This window comes from Scyliorhinus canicula, chromosome 10, assembly GCF_902713615.1.
Source record: "Scyliorhinus canicula chromosome 10, sScyCan1.1, whole genome shotgun sequence".
Taxonomy (NCBI): Eukaryota; Metazoa; Chordata; class Chondrichthyes; order Carcharhiniformes; family Scyliorhinidae; genus Scyliorhinus; species Scyliorhinus canicula.
In genome coordinates this window covers 41,971,943-41,993,322 of record NC_052155.1, presented here as the reverse complement: position 1 = coordinate 41,993,322, position 21,380 = coordinate 41,971,943, and the positions used below count along the sequence as shown (strand labels likewise).

General features: G+C 49.0%; 1 protein-coding gene across 4 annotated transcripts in view; it reads left to right on the top strand.

Moving 5' to 3' along the window:
- The window catches only part of LOC119972318 (DNA topoisomerase 1-like), a 176,124-nt gene that overhangs the window by 76,551 nt on the left and 78,193 nt on the right, over window positions 1-21,380 (top strand). For all 4 annotated transcript variants that reach the window (XM_038808830.1, XM_038808827.1, XM_038808829.1 and 1 more), the window contains one exon: window positions 15,590-15,759. In XM_038808830.1, coding sequence (XP_038664758.1) covers window positions 15,590-15,759 — 170 coding nt within the window. The remainder of the gene's footprint in view (window positions 1-15,589; window positions 15,760-21,380) is intronic.

The window sequence follows — 21,380 nt, the reverse complement described above, 5'->3', positions numbered from 1 at the left end:
CTGGGAAACACGATTAAGGATTGTTATGCGAGTGAGTTGGCTGCACAGCAAATCAGTGCACTCACCCTTGAAACATTTTGGCATCAACATGGAAGAGGACGTCAACACCATCAGCACTGGGACACAGGTCAATAAGAAAGGTGTTCTCAGTGCGGGCTGACATTTTAAGTGGCCGACAGGAGCCGCCATCTTGTGCCAGAAATGCGGCAGCTGACATGGCCCACGGCAATGCGAAACAATGTTTTTTGAGTCCTACAGTGGGCCAAATCAGATCACTTAACGAGGTTGATGAAATGAATCTGGATAAACAGTTCTTCATTGATCTCATTTAGACCAAGGACCAGAAGAGTCCGGCCCATAAAAATGAAGGTGTCATTTCAAAAAATCACAACGTGAGTAAGGACAAACCTGATGCCGCCGAAACTAGATGGAAAACTTGGTGGAAGAAAGACTCATTGGTAAAATGCAACCTCGACATGGAAACGAGTGCCAACCTTCTCAGTCAATCCGTTTTGCAAAGGCTGAACGCGCAGCTGAGAGTTGTTGATCGACCGGAACTGCCAATACACTACGGTAGGAAAGAGATTGAGACGCTGGGTGAATGCGTGCTTGAGTTGAGCGTGCACCACACAACGTATATGTTACCATTACCGAGTCCATCATGGGAGCGGATACATGTGAGGCCCTGAACTTAGTTGAGCAGCTGTACGTTCCAGACAGCAGGTGGCCAGCTAAATTCTACAAATCTCAACGAGATATGCTGGTGCAATCATTCAATGAGAAACGAGCAAAAGACCAGGCAGAGGATGGCAAATCAGATAAAGAGATGGAAGAGCCCAAGGTTATTCCAGACTTCTAGTTAACCGTCTTCAAGAAGGTGTATATACTCAGTGGCATGATACAGGAGCACAATGAGCCCATATCAAAGCATCTACTAGATGTGAATGTTAAATGTTCAGAGCATGAACAGCCGATGAGCTTCACTCTGGAGTTTAAATTCGAGCCGAAATTAGGTAATTACGAAAGTATACCAGCTGTAATCGTGGCCTGACCAGCTTGAATCTTCATTCTTTGACGAATCCGAAATCACGGGGTGCACAGGCTGCCAGATCGACAGGAAGAAAGGAACAAATGTCACACTAAAAACCATCAAAACTAAGCCAAAGCAGTTGGGTTAGAGTACATGCAAAACAGTTGCAAAAACTGTACCAAATGACTCCATTCTTCAATTCTCCTGAAGTTCTACAGCATGAATGTTAATTAAAAGTTCGGCAGCAAAACGTGCTGCTGACTTTGAAATTGGTCTCCTCCTGCACGAACACAATGCTGTGTATAAAGTTGTATTTTATAGGAGAATTCTGCAGATACCGACTCCAAGGACAAATACTACGAAGACCATGAAGGTTATGCAGAAAGTAAAGACTTGGATGGTGAGCCGCATGAAGACATCTATGAAATGCCGGGAAGCTGGTTTCGCAGGAGTGATGGAGATGAAGATGCCTGCGCCAATGGTTTGCTGGGAATGACGAGGTGGTCACAAGGGATGCTCAGGCCGCACAGGACACCAAGAAGTGCAAAACCTCTGAGATGGCACATGCCGAGATGGAAAGTGAAATTGCAGTAGCCAACACCTCGGAGGAACAGGACTCAAATAAACTAATAACGGAAGACATAATACCAATCTTTGAGAAATTGGCTCCAGAGGCATATGGTGAACCGTCTCAGACCTCTGAAATGGTTCCGGCAGTCGACTCTCCGATGCTTGAGGCCACTCCACCAAAAGATCAGTTAGATGAGCTGATGGTTATATCGCTATGTAGCTCTACGACGATGGATGACACGTACATAATAGTGCAAGATCAGGATGAGCCATCGCCTGATTCATCAAGACCACAGAACATATGTATTGTGATTTTGACTGATGAGCCATCACTTGGGACTCAAACAAGCGAGGAAGGGACAGCATTTGATGTTATAGATGTGGCTCCGACCTTGGCACCAGAGTGTGAGGTTCTGCAACCACCCATTGAAGGCAACAGGCTTGGTTGTGACCACACAGTCCCTCAGAAGCACGCTGGTACGAGAAGTCCCGACTGATTCACACACGCTGCTCCCATGGTGCAGACCAGTGGCAAGACAGGGATTGCCAAACCCCCCAAAAAGAGAAGCACTCTCGAAATGGTAATCAAAGCAAAATAAAAAGAAGAGAAGGAGAGTGGAAATGCAATGAATCCCACTGATGACACCAAGAGAAGACGTCGACGTTGTGGCCGACAAGCCAGAGGATACGTGGCAACACAGCAGCGGTAAAGAGTGTCGCGTAAGGACACAAAAATGGAAAAGCTGGTGACGCAGGTGTGGCCAACAAGGATCCTTCAAAAAGCATGGCGTGAAAATGTTAAGGAGCAAGAGACCGGCAAGGAAACCAGTCTTCAAAAAAGCTGATGAGCCCAGACGATCAGCAGAGTGATCCCATTAGGGAGGCACAATGAGCTGTGCACAAGGGACACATACTTAGCAGGTATGTCATGTCAATGGACGCATTCGTTAAATCTGTTTATACATAAGCCACTTGTGTAAAGTAAAGATATTAATCTTTACCGAATTATTATGTTTTCCAATTAAGGGGCAATTTAGCATGGCCAATCCTCCATCTTTGGGTTGTTGGGGTGAAACCCACGCAGACATGGGGAGAATGTGCAAATTCCACTCCACTCGGACAGTGACCCAGGGCCGGGATTCGAACCCGGGTCCTCAGCGCCCCAGCCCCAGTGCTGACCACTGCGCCACATGCCGCCCCCAAGATATTAATTGTGTTTGTATATCAAGATCAACAGCTCCAAAGGAAGGGGGATGTGTTGATATGCCTGTGAATAATGTATACATTCAGCAGTGCAACCTCCAACCAGCAGGTGGCATCAGACATCAGTCATGTGACATCTGGCTCTCCCCAAAAGCTTGTATGATGTACACCAGGACAGTTGCACATCGGGGACGTTCCAGGAGAGTCCATATAACTCAATGGACTTAGTCTGTATTGCATTCTGATTGTTACTTTACCACATGTACATCAATAAGTCATCAATCTAGCCAAGTCACCAGCAGTTCTGTATGAATCATTGCAAAGACAAGGTCACAAGGTCAACAAGATGGATCTCCAGGAACAGAGGCTGGAAGATGGATCTCCTCATGGCACTGTATCCAGAATATTCACCTGTGGATGCTTCCCCACCCACTGCTGTGCTGTCTGGGGTTGCTGGCGGCCTCCATCCAGAACTGAGAGAACCCCCAGACATTGTTCAGGTGAGTCCCGAATTCTGCATCCCACATTGTTGCAGACGTTTTCTGCACCAGCGTGTTTTCCTGCTGGTATTGTGGAGAATCGGGAGTGAGGGCGAAGATTTTGTTTGTGCCTTCGTCAGCATTTCTTTAGCAGAATGTGAACCGGTTTCACACCAGCTCTCAGCAGGTTTCCCAATCTGCCAATGTGAGCTCAAGTGGAAGATCTGCGGGGAATCCACGCCAGCATGAACCTGATTTTTGAACTCCCGCAGAATTCTTCTACTGCCCCACCACACCCATCGTAGCTGACATCTTGTTTTAACAATTCCTGCAGAATTGAACCTCTTTTACTGGTTTGGAACTCATTCACAATGATATTCTATTCAACAGCTGTGTCAAAACCTCTGGAGCTAAATATATTAAATCCTACTGTCAGCCAGAAGTTTGACTATCTGTCGAAGCTTTGAAACAGCCAAACAGACACATGTCTGAGCTAAACTTCAAGGCAAATGTAAAGGGAAGATTTGACAGTCAAATCTGAATTTCATTCGTTTGGAATGCAGTAAAGTACTTTTAGCTGCATAAAGTACTCCAAAAAGGCACTTCTACTTTCACAATGTTGTTCAAATTAATGATCACCTTTTTAAAACTATGCCCTATTATAATTTCACACCTCTCCGCCATGGCAAGGTGGCAATCCTAAGATATCCAGCTTCATCAGATGTTGCTGGAAATCTACGACAGAAGAAATTCCTGCCAACCTCCGGGATGCTGTCATCACCACCTTCTTCAAGAATGGAGGCAAAGGGAACTACCGAGGAATCTTCCTGCTCTCCATCGCCGGGATGGCCTATGCTCACTAGCCGCCTTCTGTTAATTCTTCTGGAATGCCAGTGTGGCCTCCGACCAAACCGTAGAACAGGTGACGTAATTTTCACTGATCGACAACTTCAAGAGAAATGCCAGGAGCAACATCAACCACTCTACATGGCCTTCATCAATCTTACCAAAGATTTTAACTCAGTCATTTGGGAAGTGCTATGGAAGACCCTGTCATAGGCTGACAACCCAGAGAAAATCATCAACATCCTCTGACTCCTCCATGACAAGATGTCAGCTCACCGACAGAAATAAGTCAGAAAGCTTTTAAGGTCAAGACTGAGTCGAGCACGGATGTGTCATTGCCACCACCCTTTTCTCCATCTTCATATCCACCATCCTTCACCTCATCAAGAACAAGCTCCTCAGTGGATTGAGCATTGTCGTCTTCAGAATAGACAGAAAGCGATCATGCCATCTGTGCTGACACCCAAGGTCCTCATGTACAAGGCAGCCAACCTCCCAACTCATCTATATAGCTCAGACGCCACTTGAAGGCCCTGGAACGGTGCCATTAACGCTGTCTGAGACGGATTCTCCGCATCAGCTGGGAGGCAGACGCACTCGCATCAGTGTCCTTAAAGGAGTCAAATTGCACTAGCATCGAGGCATTGATCATCCAAAATTAACTCTGCTGGGCCGGCCATGTGTTTGAGATGAGAGAGCCCCGACTGCCAAAGCAAATCATCTTTGCCCAGCTCAAGGAAGGCTTCCGAACAAGAAGAGGACAAAGGAAGCATTTCAAAGACATCTTGGAGGCCTTACCTCAATAAATGCAACATAGACATTAATGTTTGGGAGACCCTTGCTCAGAAGTGACCTACTTTGAGGAACCTCCTTATTGAAGGACCGATGCTTTGAGGACTCCCGACGACAAGGAGTCCCAGAAAAGGAGCCAGAGAGAGGATTACCAGCGATCTAGAGTCGAGGGACCGAGTCTGCTTCCCAGAACACCTGCCAAGTTGAAAACATGGCTCTAGGAATGGGCTCATCAGCCATGCAAGAACGCCTGGCCAGTAACAGAGTTATCCCAAAACGTTTACTAAAAGGTCCGAAGATTCATAATACTACCCGTGATGATGGACTCAAGTCGGCCCGTGGGTCCGATTCTGTGAGCCACACGTTCCTCAAAATCTTTGTTGCAAAGGTGAGTCTCGCTGGTTGCTTCTTTCCGTCTCTGGTCAGTCTTCCAAATCTTCACAGTCACTTTCATGCCGAGTCTTCACTAGGATGCGTCCTGGGGGGGGGATCTACTTTTATCCCCCTCTCTTTGTACCTTTCCAGAAACTTCTCTGACTCGGTCAATGAAGTCTCGGGAGGGGATCACAATACCCAATGGACTTGACTGCTTGGCGGGCCACTGCGCCTAGGTGTCCATCTGCGGTGGTTGGGTTTGCAGGTTACCTGGGTTGCCATAAAAGGTAACGGTGGGAGCTTTGGGTGCCAGAAAGTCTGGCTTGACCTGGGCAACCCAAACAAATCTATGCATATGCATGGAGCTGATTATCTCCTGATGGGTAATTGACGAGCCAGGCCCAGACATGTCTGGCAGATTGTCTGTGCTTTGTGTGTTTTTGGTCAAGTTTGAATCCTCATCTGCCTACCTGGAGTTGACTACAGTTTAATTTAAAATGTCCAATTCTTAATTTAATGTACAATTTTATCAGGCCTAAAATCCAGGCCATTCCAAATTACCACAAATGAAAAGCTGGTGTTGGTAATAGTGGCCATGAAAGTATTGTGAATTGTCTGCTTCACCTTGGGGAAGGAAATTTGCCTCCTGATCCACGGCAGTGTGATTGACTCATAAATGCTCTCCGAAATGACCGAGCAAGAAACTTAGTTTGTATTAATGTTGGTACAAAGCCAATAAAAAGGAATTAAGCTGGATGGTTCACCTTGCATTGACCTAGGCACTGAAAGCAATGGAAAACCCAGATCTGTTGACCATAGATATTCCTTCTTACGAACAACTGGGGGCTGTCCCACAGACTGGTCACGCAACTTGGTTGTGCTCGTGGAATGCTACCTTACACACAGTGCCTCAGACACCAGTATCACCATTCCTTTATGTCCTGTCCCACTGGTAGAGACCTAGCAGAGATGGTGGCACAGATATATAATCAGAAGGGAGACCCCGTGGAAGTAGTGGCACAAAAGTATAACCAGAAGGGACACCCAGCAGAGGTGGCACAGTGGTATATAATACGAAGGTCCTCATGTACAAGGCAGTCATCCTCCCAACGGTAGTAGGACAATTGGCCGACAGACAATTGGCCGACAGACAATTGGCCGACAGACAATTGGCCGACAGACAATTGGCCGACAGACAATTGGCCGACAGACAATTGGCCGACAGACAATTGGCCGACAGACAATTGGCCGACAGACAATTCACAGACAGGACAATTCACAGACAGGACAATTGGCCGATAGGACAATTAGTCGACAGGGAACCCGCTTAAAATAGTTACACTAAATTACGTCCTTCTAAACATTTATCAACACTTCCTTTGGTCAACGAATCTCTGTATTGTTACCACCTAAATGCTTACGTTTCCCCCCGTAAGTACGGATGCTGTTTCCTACAAAAGCATCTCATTGCAGCAAACCCTCGGATGTGCCAAAGGTCCAAAAATATCAGAATCGTTGGCTCTCATGAATATTCTGTTCAAATTCTGTCAAGCGATATGTCCAGCTGCATATGAAAGCGGAGGTTTGTCCATTATGCTCTGCTGAATTCCAAGCCACATGATGTGACGCAATGCTTGTGTCATGAATTACTCCAAAATAATTCGGCACACTTTGTTTTCTTAATGCCACTTGTAATTATATCCGTCAGGATTCAGGCGGGGCGCAGTATTTACTTGCCAAATTTGACTGAGCTATTTTCTCCATTTTACAGGTGCTTCAGTTTGATTGCAAAATGAGCGACAATGTTATGTTTAATATGTATGGCATGGGGGTGGGGGGGAATCTGGTGGGAGTGGTTGGGGGGGGGGGGGGGTGGAGGTGGACGATACCTTGGAATAGTCACATAGAAGCCTTGTTCTTGGACTCCGACAATAAATTGAAAGACGACAATGTGCCCTGTGTTTGGCTGCTGTGGGTTTGTGGAAATATCTTCAGCTGCGTTTTCTGCTGAATGTTTTAATAGCATAAATTTCACCGAAACGAAAGAAATGCAGACTCTTCTGTACATGACATTGGAACTCACGTATTGGTTGATATAAGGATCCGTTCTTATTGCCATTTTGACTTTCCACCCCCGTTTGTGAGATTTTTTTTTTCCTGGTCTCACCATTCAGGGATCTTATTGAATGGCGAGGCAGACTTGAGGGGCTGAATGGCATAATCGGCCAATTGTCCTGTCTGTGAATTGTCCTGTCGTCAATTGTCTGTCGGCCAACTGTCTGTCGGCTAATTGTCTTTCGGCGAATTGTCCGCACACGCCTCCCAACTCATCCAGATAGCTCAGACACCACTTCAAGGCCCTGGATGAGAATTCTCATCGACTCTGAATCTCATGATGTCTCATGGTATCTGGTCAAAAATGGGCAAGGAAACTTCCAGGTGACCACCAACTGCACACAACCCCCACCCTCCTTTAGTTGATGATTCAGTGCCTCCATGGTGGAAGAAGCACTGCATGTTGTATGGGTGTAGAATGTAAGGTAAAGTCGCCATAGTCCCAGATGGCCATAGGCTGCCTTCCCTTTGAGGGGGAGAGCTGACTGGTGGTGATTTAACCTGAGGATCACCACACCTCCAGGGAGAGGCAAGATTGAAATGAGGGGCCTTCATGAATAACCTATACTCTGGGTGGGGTCTTCATTGCCTACCACCAACACTGAACTAGCTCAGTCCGAAAGGGCATAGCACTTAGACTATGTCTTCAGCAGGTGCTGAGAAAACCAACAAGAAGGAAAACCCGACTGGACTTCTCACCAATCTACTTGTGGCAGATGCATCTATCCATGACAGTATTGGTAAGATCCTGCATTTTAAGCATTAAGTGCAGCAGGCAGTAAAGAGGGAAATGGAATGTTGGCCTTCATAATGAAAGGATTAGATTACAGGAGCAGGGATGTCTTACTGCAATTATACAAGGGACTTGGTGAGACCACACGTGGAATATTGTGTGCCGTTTTGATCTCCTTGTCTGAGGAAGGATGTTCTTGCTAGAGGGGAGTGCAGCAAAGGTTTATCAGACTGGGATGCCAAGATGGACATGTGAGGCTCAGGAGAACGAGGAGGGAGCTCATGGAGACTTTTGTTCTAACAGGACTAGACCGGGTAGATACAGGAAGGATGCTCGCTATGCGGCGACATCCGGTGGCAGCATGTAGAGGGGAAATCACATGTTTGGTGGCTCCGGTTTGAGGCATGTTTTTAGGAGATTTAAGTCCGGTCCTGGGGGTAATTTGCGAATGATTGAATGAAGGAAGATACAAGGAAGGCTAAGGATGAAGAAAAATAGTCGTGAAGAAGGGAGGGAGTGAGTGTTCACCGTCAAGTGAGAAGGCCAGCCAGGGAGCTAGCAAGATTGTGGAGTTTGGGCTGCCGGGTGGGGCCGCACTGCTCACAGCAGAGAGGATGACTGAGGTGATGTCTTTGGAGCTGGAGAAGGAGTTTGCAAAGCACATGGGAGCGTTGGGCAAGGAGATGGCGGTGGCTTTGAAGGCTTTAGTGAAGGAGGCAATTTCCCAGGTGAGAGTAGATGTGGCAAAGACAGCAGCCGAGGTGAGGGAACAGGACGAGAAGGTGAAGGGAGTGGAGGAGGCCATGTCGCAGCACAGCGATCAGCTCACCTCGATGGAGATTGAGCTGCGGAGGGTGGCCGAGACCAATAAGGGGCTTCGAGCAAACCTGGAGAACCACTCGAGGTGGCAAAATTTGAAGATTGTGGGCTTGCCCATGGGGATGGAGGGCTCAAGGCCGACAGAGTACTTTGCCAAGATGTTGGTGCAATTCATGGGAAGGGTGAAGATCCCTCCCGATATGAACTGGACCCAGTCCATTGGTTGCTGAGGCTGAAGCCAAAGTTAAATGAGACACCAAAGGCAGTGATCATCCGCTTCCACAAGTTCCATATGAAAGAGAAGGTGTTGAACTGCGCGAAGCAGGAGGTGGAGTGGGCTGGTGCTGGAGTTCACATGTACCAGGACTTAATGGTGGAACTGGCAAAGAAGCAAGTGGCTTTTGGCCAAGTGAAGACTGCATTATACAACAGCGGTATGCAATTTTGTGTGGCGTATCCAGCGAAGTTGAGGGTGACTTGCAACACCAGAGGTTTCTACTTCGAGACGGTCGAGGGACAGATGCATTCATGAAGGCAAAAGGCTTGGGACAGAAGTGAAGATTTTAACTGAAGAGGAGTTGTGGACTGCAAATGGGGAGTTGGGAAAGTATATCAATGTTTTGTTTTTTGACCTACATTGTTATTTATTTTCTTCAAGTTATAGAGTTAAGTTTATTGATCATCATTCTTTGTTGCAACGGTTTTATGTAATTTTATTGAGATGTTTGGGTTTGGTTGTTTTTCCTGGGATTGGACGGGAGGGAAGGGAAAGCCTTTTGTGGGAGCCCCCGGGCTAGCTAACTTTAAGTGGGCTAGTGAACGGAGGAGAGGGAGGGGCTGCGGACATTGGAGCTTGGCAAGCAGGTTTTGATGGGCCTAAGAGGTGTGAAGGGGGGGGGGGGGGGGGATCGATACTGGGTGAGGGTTTTTCAAGGGGAAGTGCAGGGGGATTTCTGGGAGGAGGGGAGCGGGTTCTATGTTACCAATGGATAAGGGAGGGTCAGGTTCATAGGGCAGGGTCTGGTGTTACGATAATGATGGATACGAAGCGAGGGGTGTGAGAGATCCCCGGTTAGGATAGTTGCGTGGAACATCAGTGGGTTGGGTGGCCCAATCAAGAGATCCAAGGGTGCTGGCACATATATGTGGTGATCCACCACTGTAATTATGTGTGTGCCTGTATTAGGGGATGTACAGCAGTACCTGTATTACAGGTTTGTCGGTAGACCCTGCCAGCTAGCTCCGCCTACAGGGAGCAGTATAAATATGTACGAGTTCTCCTGAGCTGCCATTCTACCAGCTGCAGTCGAAGGATAAACATCTCACGGGAATAAAGCCTCTCTTGTACTGATTCGAGTCTTTAAGTGCAATTGATAGCGCATCAATTTATTACCGTGAGATTTTCCGCATCATGGACATCAGAATAAAACCTGATCGCTTGCAGCTGGATCCGCAATCGCCAAACGCCAGAAAAGACTGGCTGGCTTGCTTTGAGGCCTACATCACCTCAGCGGACCCAGCACTGTCGGAAGCTCAGAAAATTCAACTCCTCTACTCTAGGTTGAGCTCCAGCGTGTTCCCGCTTATACAGGACACGCCGAATTACGCACGCGCCATGGAACTTCTCAAAGAAAATTACGTCCAGACGATGAACACTATTTGCGAGGCATGTACTCGCCACTCGTGTACAACTACTGGGTGAGTCTTCTGACTTCTTGAAGACTCTGGCGGGCCCTTATCCCTCTAGTACGGGACTGCGAGTGCCAGGCCATCATGGCCACGGAATATTCCAATCTCCTCATGCGTGATGCATTTGTGACGGGGATTGCATCGGACCCCATCCGGCAACGACTGCTGGAAGGGGCCACGCTCGATCTAGCGGCAACAAAGACTTTAGCGCTCTCCATGACGGTCGCTTTGCGTAACATACAGTCCTACACCGCTCGCCGCGGGGCCCACCCATCCTACCCCTCGTGGACCCCGCAACCGATCCCCCCCCGAATGGGGCCGCTTCCGTGCAATATGCCTGCGCTGCTCGCCACACCGCGCACTCTGGGGGTCCCCGCTGCTACTTCTGCAGCCAACAGAAGCACCCCCGCCAGCGCTGCCCGGCCCGCGCCACGACCTGTAAATCCTGTGGCAAGAAAGGCCATTTTGCAGCGGTCTGTCAGGCCTGCGCAGTTGCCGCTATCGCGCCCGACCTCTTTCCCTTTCCTCAGCCGATCGCGAAATGGGCGCCGCCGTTCTCTGCTCCCCGGGCCACGTGCGACCAGGGGGCGCAGCCATCTTCTCCCCCCCCCAGGTCCAAGTGCGGCCTGTGGGCGCCGCCATCTTGCGCCGCCCCCGCAACATGCACACCATGGACGCCGCCATCTTTCTCTCTCTTTCTCCACCCCCAGGTCCACGAGCGGCCAGTGGGCGCCGCCATCTTGCCCCGCCCCCACAACGTGCGCTCCATGGTCGCCGCCATCTTGCCCCGGACCCGCAACGTGCGCTGCATGGGCGCCGCCATCTTCTCCCCCACAGGTACTTCGGACGCCGCCATTTTGTCCTCACCTCGGGTCTGGACCACGGGACCCGGGTCGCTGCCGTCCCTCGTCGGACTCCTCAGACGATCGGCCGCTACTCACCTCCATGACGCTCGACCAATCCCGTCCTCACAACCTGGCTACTGCTCCAACGACGGTGCTCATCAACGGCCACGCGACCTGCTGCCTACTAGACTCCGGGAGCACCGATAGCTTCATCCATCCAGACACGGTAAGGCACTGCTCCCTCGCGGTCCATCCCGCCAACCAGCGGATCTCCCTGGCCTCTGGATTCCACTCTGTCCCGATCCGGGGTTTCTGTCTGGTCAACCTCACCGTACAAGGCGTTGAATTCAGCGGTTTCCGCCTGTACGTTCTCCCCAACCTCTGTGCTACACTTTTACTGGGCCTGGATTTCCAATGTAACCTCCAGAGCCTCACCCTCAAATTCGGCGGACCCCTACCCGCACTCACCGTTTGCGGCCTCACGACCCTCAAGGTTGACCCTCCCTCCCTCTTTGCCAATCTGACTGCAGATTGCAAGCCCGTCGCCACCAGGAGCAGACGGTACAGCACCCAGGACAACACCTTCATCAGGTCCGAAGTCCAGCGGCTGCTTCGGGAGGGTATTATTGAGGCCAGCAACAGCCCCTGGAGAGCTCAAGTGGTAGTGGTTCAAACTGGGGAGAAACACAGGATGGTCGTGGACTACAGCCAGACCATCAATCGGTACACGCAGCTCGACGCGTACCCACTCCCTCGCACATCTGATATGGTCAATCAGATTGCACAGTACCGGGTCTTCTCAACAATTGAAGTGAAATCCGCCTTCCACCAGCTCCCCATCTGTAAATCGGACCGTCCCTACACTGCCTTCGAGGCGGACAGTCGCCTCTATCAATTTCTTAGGGTTCCCTTCGGCGTCACTAACGGGGTCTCGGTATTTCAAAGAGAAATGGACCGAATGGTTGACCGGTACGGACTGCGGGCCACGTTTCCGTACTTGGATGATGTCACCATCTGCGGCCACGACCAGCAGGACCATGACGCTAACCTTGCCAAATTTCTCCACACTGCATCTCTCCTTAACCTCACTTATAACAAGGAGAAGTGCGTATTCAACACAGTCCGCTTAGCCATCCTCGGCTACGTAGTCCAAACGGACTCCTGGGGCCCGATCCCGACCGCATGCGCCCCCTCATGGAACTCCCCCACTGCCCCACAGCTCTCAAACGATGCCTGGGGTTCTTTTCTTACTACGCCCAGTGGGTCCCACAATACGCGGACAAGGTCCGCCCACTGATCCAGTCCACGCAATTTCCCCTCATGGCCGAGGCACAACAGGCCTTCATCCGTATTCGCTCCGACATAGCCAAAGCCGGGATGCATGCAGTAGACAAGACACTGCCCTTTCAAGTAGAGAGCGACGCTTCAGATGTCGCCCTTGCCGCCACTCTAAACCAGGCAGGCAGACCCGTGGCATTCTTTTCCCGCACCCTCCATGCCTCTGAAATTCGACATTCGTCTGTTGAAAAGTAGGCCCAGGCAATCGTTGAGGCGGTCCGGCACTGGAGGCATTACCTGGCTCGCAGGCGATTCACTCTCCTCACTGACCAACGGTCGGTAGCCTTCATGTTTAACAACACGCAGCGGGGCAAGATCAAAAACGATAAAATCTTGCAGTGTGGAATCGAGCTCTCCACCTATAATTACGAGATCTTGTATCGCCCCGGCAAGCTGAACGAGCCCCCAGACGCCCTCTCCCGAGGTACATGTGCCAGCGCACAAGTGGACCAGCTCCATGCCCTGCACAACTGCCTTTGCCATCCGGGGGCACTCGGTTGTACCACTTAGTCAGAGCCTGCAATCTGCCCTACTCCGTCGAGGATGTACGGACAGTCACCAGAGACTGCCAGGTCTGTGCGGAGTGCAAGCCGCACTTCCGGTTTCCTCCCACAGTCCAAAGATGTGCGGGTTAGGTGGATTGGCCATGCTAAATTGCCCGTAGTGTCCTAAAAAGTAAGGTTAAGGGGAGGGTTGTTGGGTTACGGGTATAGGGTGGATACGTGGGTTTGAGTAGATGATCATGGCTCGGCACAACATCGAGGGCCGCAGGGCCTGTTCTGTGCAGTACTGTTCTATGTTCTACCAGCCAGACCGCGTGCGCCTGGTGAAAGCATCCCGCCCCTTTGAACGCCTCAGCGTGGATTTCAAAGGGCCCCTCCACCGACCGCAACACGTACATCCTTCGTGTGGTCGATGAACTCTCTAGGTTCCCATTCGCCATCCCATGCCCGGATATGACGTCTGCCACCGTCATCAAGGCCCTCGATTCCATATTCGCTCTGTTCGGTTTCCCCGACTATATCCACAGTGACAGGGGATCCTCATTCATGAGCGATGAGCTGCGTCATTTCCTGCTCAGCAGGGGTATTGCCTCCAGCAGGACGACCAGCTACAACCCCCGGGGAAACGGCAGGTAGAGAGGGAGAACGGGACGGTTTGGAGGGCTGTCTAGCTGGCCCTACGGTCCAGAAACCTCCCAGCCGCTCGCTGGCAGCAGGTCCTCCCGGATGCACTCCACTCCATTTGGTCACTGCTGTGCACCGCTACTAACAACACACCCCATGAACGTGTTTTTACCTTATCTAGGAAGTCTAACCAACACCGCCAGCACCGGTGCCATCGACGCCGACACCGCCTGTACAGACGTCGCCACCACTGCTGCGTCGCTCTCAATGAACCGTCAGACCGCCGGTCAGACTCCACTCTGACGGGCACCGGGTTGCAAGATGGACACTTAATTTTTTTCCCCTCCCCTCTGTATATAATTCACGGATTATGTATATAGTTCAACGTCACCCCCGCCGGACTCATTTTTAAGAGGGGGTGAATGTGGTGATCCACCACTGTAATTATGTGTGTGCCTGTATTAGGGGATGGTGAGCAGTACCTGTTTTACAGGTTTATCGGTAGCCACTGTTGGCTAGCTCCGCCCACAGGGAGCAGTATAAATATGTATGAGTTCTCCTGAGCTGTTATTCTACCAGCTGCCGTTGAAGGATAAACATCTCACGGTAATAAAGCCTCTCTTGCACTGATTCGAGTCTTTAAGTGCAATTGATAGCGCGTCAATCTGAAAGGTTTGAAGGCCGATGTTCAGATGCTGCAGGAGACTCACTTGAAGGTGAAGGACCAGGTGAGGCTGAGGAAGGGCTGGGTCAGCCAGGTGTTTCATTCGGGATTTGATGGTAGGACTCGAGGGGTAGCGGTGTTGGTTAGCACAAGAGTATGGTTCCACGTGGAGAAAGTGGTTGCAGACCAGGGAGGCAGGTATGTGATAGTGACAGCGGCATTGGAGGGGAGGCTGGTGGCGCCGGTAAGCATGTATGGTCCCAACTGGGATAATGTAGGATTTGTGAAGGAGATATGTGGGGCCATCCCCGACTTGGATTCACACTACATGATAGTGGGTGGAGACTGGCACTTGGTGCAGGAGTAGATTGGACTGGTCATGGACGTGCTCGCTTGTGCCGTTTGGGAGGGGGCGTTGGTTAGACTAATGGTGGGGGGCGAAGGCGTTGGCTGGACTAATGGGAGGGGTGGACCCTTGGAGGTTTCTGTACCCAGGGGAGAGGGAGTACTTTTCTTCTTTTCTCTCCTCGGTCCAAAAGGTTTATTCGTGAGTTGACTTTTTTGTCCCCCAATTCTTGTTTTCTCTTCCCCCCCCCCCCCCCCCCCAAAACCAAATTTAGCATGGCCAATCCACCTTTGAGTTACGGGAGCGAGACCCACGCAGACACGGGGGGAATGTGCAAACTCCACATTGACAGTGACCGAGGGCCAGGTTGGTATAGCAGTGAGGAAGCACTGCTAACCACTGCACCACCGTGCCACAATCTTTTCAATAAAGTAGATGTGTTCTTAACAGCCAGGAAATATGCTGCTGCATTTGTTTCTGGAAAAGGAAAAATAAACTTCAATAAAGTAGATAGTAGTAAGTTTTTTTGTTTTGACCTCACTCTTTTGGTCTTCCTGAATACCATATTAACATGCCCAATGTTATAGGTAAGGTTTGTATTTTTAATTTTCAAAACAGACGTCCTTTGCATGCAAGACAGCAAGAAGGAATTCAGAGAAGGTAAAAAAAAAAGTGAAGATCACAATCAAAGCAAAGGAGGGAAAGCGGAGCTTGAGGAAGGAGGAAAAAAGCAAGACACAATTGAAAGAAGAGGAAGAGAAAGAAAGAGAAGCAGAAAAATGGAAATGGTGAGATGAATTGGTTTGGACTGGGGTAAGGGATTGTCTAATAATTCCATTTTAATTTTTCTTAAATTCATGTTGCTTTTGATCCAATCACCACTTTTTTTTTTTGTACAATGTCTATATACAGTATCTCAAAACATTGCCAAGCAAGCTCAGCTTTGCTCTCCAGTATGCTGAGAAGGGTCTTTTAATACTTGATGAGACCATCAATTCACGCGACACGTGGTTAGAAGTGAACAGTGGTTTTAATCGTCTTACAACAGAGCCTGCCTGTGACACGATGAACTCCAGATGAACTGCAGGCAGGCTCTCAGCATCAACCTTTATACTTCCGGTTAGGGGGGAGGAGCCAAGGGTGGAGCCCAGTACAAACTCCTGTACACTCCCAGTGCATCTCCCCCTAGTGGCAGAGCAGTGCAACTGCTCGTGTGCCGAGCTTACAGAGACAGTAATACAGTGTGAATTACGGTACTGTGATTCACCACAATACTCAAATTCTAATAAGCCAGTTTTCCTAATGTAAAATGTGTAGGCGAAAGAGAGAACAACAGCATCAAATCTCCAGTCTCTTAGGGCCTGCCTATTTCTCTAACTGGCCACAACATTTTTTTTCCTATTTGTGGTTTAGGAACATAAAAAATAGGAGCAGGAGTAGGCAATTTGTCCTCTCTAACCTCTGCCATTCAATAAAATCATGGTTGATCTGATTGTGGCCTCAGCTCCATCTCCTTGCCTGCCTCTCCCTGCCCAATCACCTCTAATTTATGTTTAAAAAGAAAAGAGTCTTACATGAAAGCAAGTATTACATTCATACAATGCCTTTCATGATCTCTGAATTTTCCCAAGCATTTGTATACCAGTCACTGCTTTAACATAGAAAATGCAATAGCCATTTTGCATGCAGCAATATTCAACCGAGTGAAATAAATAACGAGTTTTTGGTTTAGTTGTTTGTTAAAGGATAAATATTCTCCAGGGCACTGGGGAAACAGCCCTTCTCTTTTTAAATACTGCCATGGGATTTATTGTGTCTACCTGAAAAGGCAGCCAGGGCCTTGAAGTAACAGATGGTGTAAGATGACACCTCCGACCATTTCCTGCCAGTCAACTCCTGATTCAAGATTGCTACTTCAAGGCTGACATTAAACAGTGTTCTAAAGAATTATTGGACAGATTGAAAAAATTATTTCAATATGCTTCATTTCACTTCTACAGAAAAAATTAAACATCAGTATTGATTATTTTCTTTTGAAATATTTTATTCAAAATTTTTATTTATTACAAATTTTTACATTATTACAAAAACAAAAGATCCCCATCCAAAGTACAACACAGCCCTGTACCAAGACTAACCCCTACCAAACTGACCATTTCCCCCCACCCTCCCCCAATAGCTGACGGTACCCAGCTCCTTAAAAAAGGTAATGAACGGCCACCACCCTGAGTAAATCCCATCCACCAACCCTCTCATCGTATACTTTTATCTTCTCCAGGTGCAGAAAATCCAAGTCCCTTAACCAAGCCAGGGACCTCCACCTGAGCAAGACTCGCCTCCGGCTATTAGAGTGGCGAAAGCCAAGACCGAGCAAGAGGGGTCTTCTTCCCCTCCTGCAGCACTGGCAAGTCTGAAACTCCAAAGATGGCCACCATTGGGCATGGTTCCACCTTAACCCTTAGAATCCCTGATACTGTTTCTAAAATAAAAAAACCAAAAATCAGTACGCCTGGGGCAAAACCAGAACATATGTGTATGGTTCGCCGGCCCCGAGAACATTTCTCTCACCTATCCTCCATCCCTGGGAAGAATCCACTCATACACTCCCTAGTTAAATGTGTCCTTTCACCACCCTGAAACTGTCAGGCTTAATCTCGCACAAGAGGAGGTGGAGTTGACTCTAGGCAGAGCTTCTCTCCACACCTTCCCCTCCCAAGACCACCCCCAACTCCTCTTTACTTCTTCCAAAGAAGCCTGCTCAGTTGCCAACATCTGCCCATAAATTCCCTCCCTTAGCTCATCCAAAGATAGAACCCTATCCAAAAGTGAAGGCACCAAGGGAAACAAAAGAAGCTCTGTACCCACCTGCAGATATCTAAATACATTCCCGGTATCACAGTGGTTAGCATAGTTGCTTCACAGCTCCAGGGTCCCAGGTTCGATTCCCAGCTCGGGTCACTGTCTGTGCGGAGTCTGCATGTTCCCCCCGTGTCTGCGTGGGTTTCCTCCGGGTGCTCCAGTTTCCTCCCACAGTTCAAAGATGTGCAGGTTAGGTGGATTGGCCATGCTAAAATTGTGCCTAAGTGTCCAAAAGGTTAGGTGGGGTTACTGGGTTATGGGGATAGAGTGGTGGTGTCGGCTTGGGTGGGGTGCTCTTTCCAGGGTCCGGTACAGACTCTATAGTCCGAGTGGCCTCCTGCACTGTAAATTCCATGATTCTTGGAAATTGGAACTTCTCTGAAATTGCTTCTAACCCTGTAAACCTACTCTCGAAAAACAAGTCTGTTAACCTCTCCCATGCCCTGAACATTGAATCTGGTCCCGGCATAAACCCATGGTTCCTACAGATCGGAATGAACAGTAACATGAAAAATGAAAATCGCTTATTGTCACGAGTAGGCTTCAATGAAGTTACTGTGAAAAGCTCCTAGTCACATTCCGGCGCCTGTCCGGGGAGGCAGGTACGGGAATCGAACCGTGCTGCTGGCCTGCTTGGTCTGCTTTAAAAGCCAGCGATTTAGCCGAGTGAGCTAAACCAGCCCCTAATTTAAAATGCTGCCTAAATTGGTTCCAAATTCCCAGAGGCTATTACCACTGGGTTCAATAGAAATCTTAAACAGAAAGAACAGGAGAGGGGCAGTAACAAGAGACGTCAAGCTCGTTCCTAAACAAGAATCCTCCTCCATCTGCCCCCAAAGAGAGTTACGATGTGCCAAGGATGTGAGGCAATCCGTCTCCACCATCCTCCCAGGCAATGCATTACAGACCGTCGCCACTCTCTGGTTAAAAACGTTTTCCTCGGGCAGCATGGTGGCCTAGTGGTTAGCACAACCGCCCCATTGCACTGAGGTCCCAGGTTTGATCCCGGCTCTGGGTCACTGTCCGTGTGGAGTTGGCACATTCTCCCCCGTGTCTGCGTGAGTTTCGCCCGCACAACCCAAAAATGTGCAGAGTCGGTGGATTGGCCACGCTAAATTGCCCCTTAATTGGAAAAAATAATTGGGTAATCTAAATTTTTAAAAGAAAAAAGAAAGAAAAAATGTTTTCCTAAACCCCCCCCCCCCCCCAAAACCTCCTGACCTTGAACTTGTGTCCCCTCGTAACTGACCCTTCAACTAAGGGGAACAGCTGCTCCCTATCCACCCTGTCGATGCCCCTCATAACATCCTTCTGCAGAAAAGCCCTACACGCTTGTGGGGTCTTGCCCACCCAAACAAAAGTAGATATTAACTTATTGACCCTGGCAAAGGAAGATTGGGAGACCATAAAACAAAAACCTTGGGACGAATATTAATTTTCACCGTTTGGATTCTTCCTGTCAAAGGAAAGACATCCCCACCTCTTCAAAACAACTTATACCCCATCAACCAGATTGGCAAAGTTAAGTTTATGGAACGAAGGCCATGGCCATTCATGAACCAGCTGAATTCCTAGATACTGGAAACTAGTCCAGGCTGGACAAAACAGTAACCTCCCCAGATCAGCTCCCTCCCCAGGGGGATTCACTGGAATAAATTAACTTTTGTCAAGGTTTAACATGTACTCCGAGAAGGAACCAAACTTCCTAAGCATCTCTATTATTTCCCCACATTGACGAGACGATCCATAATGTACAACAACAAATTGTCCGCATACGGGGACATCCTATCTATCCTTTCTCCCTCCACGCTCTATCCCCCTCCATTTTGAAGACTATCTAAGCGCAATAGCCAGCAGCTCGATTATTAAAGGAAACAGAGGGAATAATAGGCACTCCGGCCTCATACACCAGTTCAATCAAAAGTACCACTACTTCAGGGCATTGGTATGGACATTCTAGGATCTAAATTTCGTCCCAAAACCAAATCGGTCCATAACTTCAAAACGGTACCTCCACTCAACCCAACGAAACACCTCCCTGTCCATCTAAAAAAAATCACCTCTGGTTCACCCACCGAGGAGGGTGACTGCAGCACATTCAAAAGTCTCCTAAACAGTTGTCGACCCTTAACAAACCTTGTTTGCTCTTACGAAACCACCCCGGGAAGACAAGACTCTAAACGAGTTGCCAGCACCGTAGTCAACAGTTTTGCATGAACATTTAACAGAGAAAAAGGTTGGTACAACACTCACTCCATGGGATCCTTGTCCTTTCTTTTTTTTTCTCTTTTCATTGTCTAATTTATTTATTTTTCTTTCGTTTTTTTGAAATTGTAGTTGTATAAGTTTACCTAAGGTTTAGATCCCAGACCCATGTCATGCTCCTCGTGTGCGATGTGGGAGCTCAGGGACATGTCCACTGTCCCTGGCTCTTTCACGTGCAAGAAGTGTGTTCAGTTGCAGCCCCTGTTAGACCGCCCTGTTAGACCGCTTGACGGCTCTGGAGCTGCGGATAGACTCACTTTGGAGCATCTGCAATGCTGAGGAGGTCGTGAATAGCACGTTTAGCGAGTTGGTCACACCGCAAGTGAAAGTTACTGAGGGAGATAGAAAATAGGTAACCAAAAGACCGAGCAAGAGTAGGAAGGCAGTGCAGGTGTCCCCTGCGGTCATCTCCCTGAAAAACAGATATACCGCTTTGGATACTGTTGAGGGAGATGGCTCACCAGGGAAGGCGGCAGCAACAAGGTTCATGGCACCGTGGCTGGCTCTGCTGCGCAGCAGGGCAGGAAGAAAAATGGCAGGGCTATAGTGATAGGGGACTCGATCGTAAGGGGAATAGACAGGCGGTTCTGTGGGCGCAATCGAGACTCCAGGATGGTATGTTGCCTCCCTGGTGCAAGGGTCAAGGATGTCTCGGAGCGGCTGCAGGGCATTCTGGGGGGGGGGGGGTGAACAGCCAGCTGTCGTGGTGCACATAGGCACCAACAATATAGGTAAATAACGGGATGAGGTCCTACAAGCTGAATTCAGGGAGTTAGGAGATAAACTAAAAAGTAGGACCTCAAAGGTAGTAATCTCAGGTTTGCTACCAGTGCCACGAGCTAGTCAAGAGTAGGAATGTCAGGATAGATAGGATGAATGCGTGGCTCGAGAGATGGTGCAAGAGGGAGGGATTCAAATTCCTGGGGCATTGGGACTGGTTCTGGGGGAGGTGGGGCCAGTACAAACCGGACGGTCTGGACCTGGGCAGGACTGGAACAGATGTCCTGGGGGGGTGTTTGCTAGAGCTGTTGGGGAGGGTTTAAACTAATGTGGCAGGGGGATGGGAACCAATGCAGGAAGTTGGAAGGTAGTAAACAGGGACAGAAGCAAAAGGAAGTAAGGGGGAAAGTGCAAGGCAGAGAAGACATAATCAAAAAGGGCGACAGTACAAGGTACAGTGACTGAGGGGAGCTCGGTGAACAGGCCCAGTAATACTAAAAGGAATAAAACTGGAGATGTTAAGAGTCAAAACAGAGGTAAAAAAACCCAACATAAGTGGACTTTA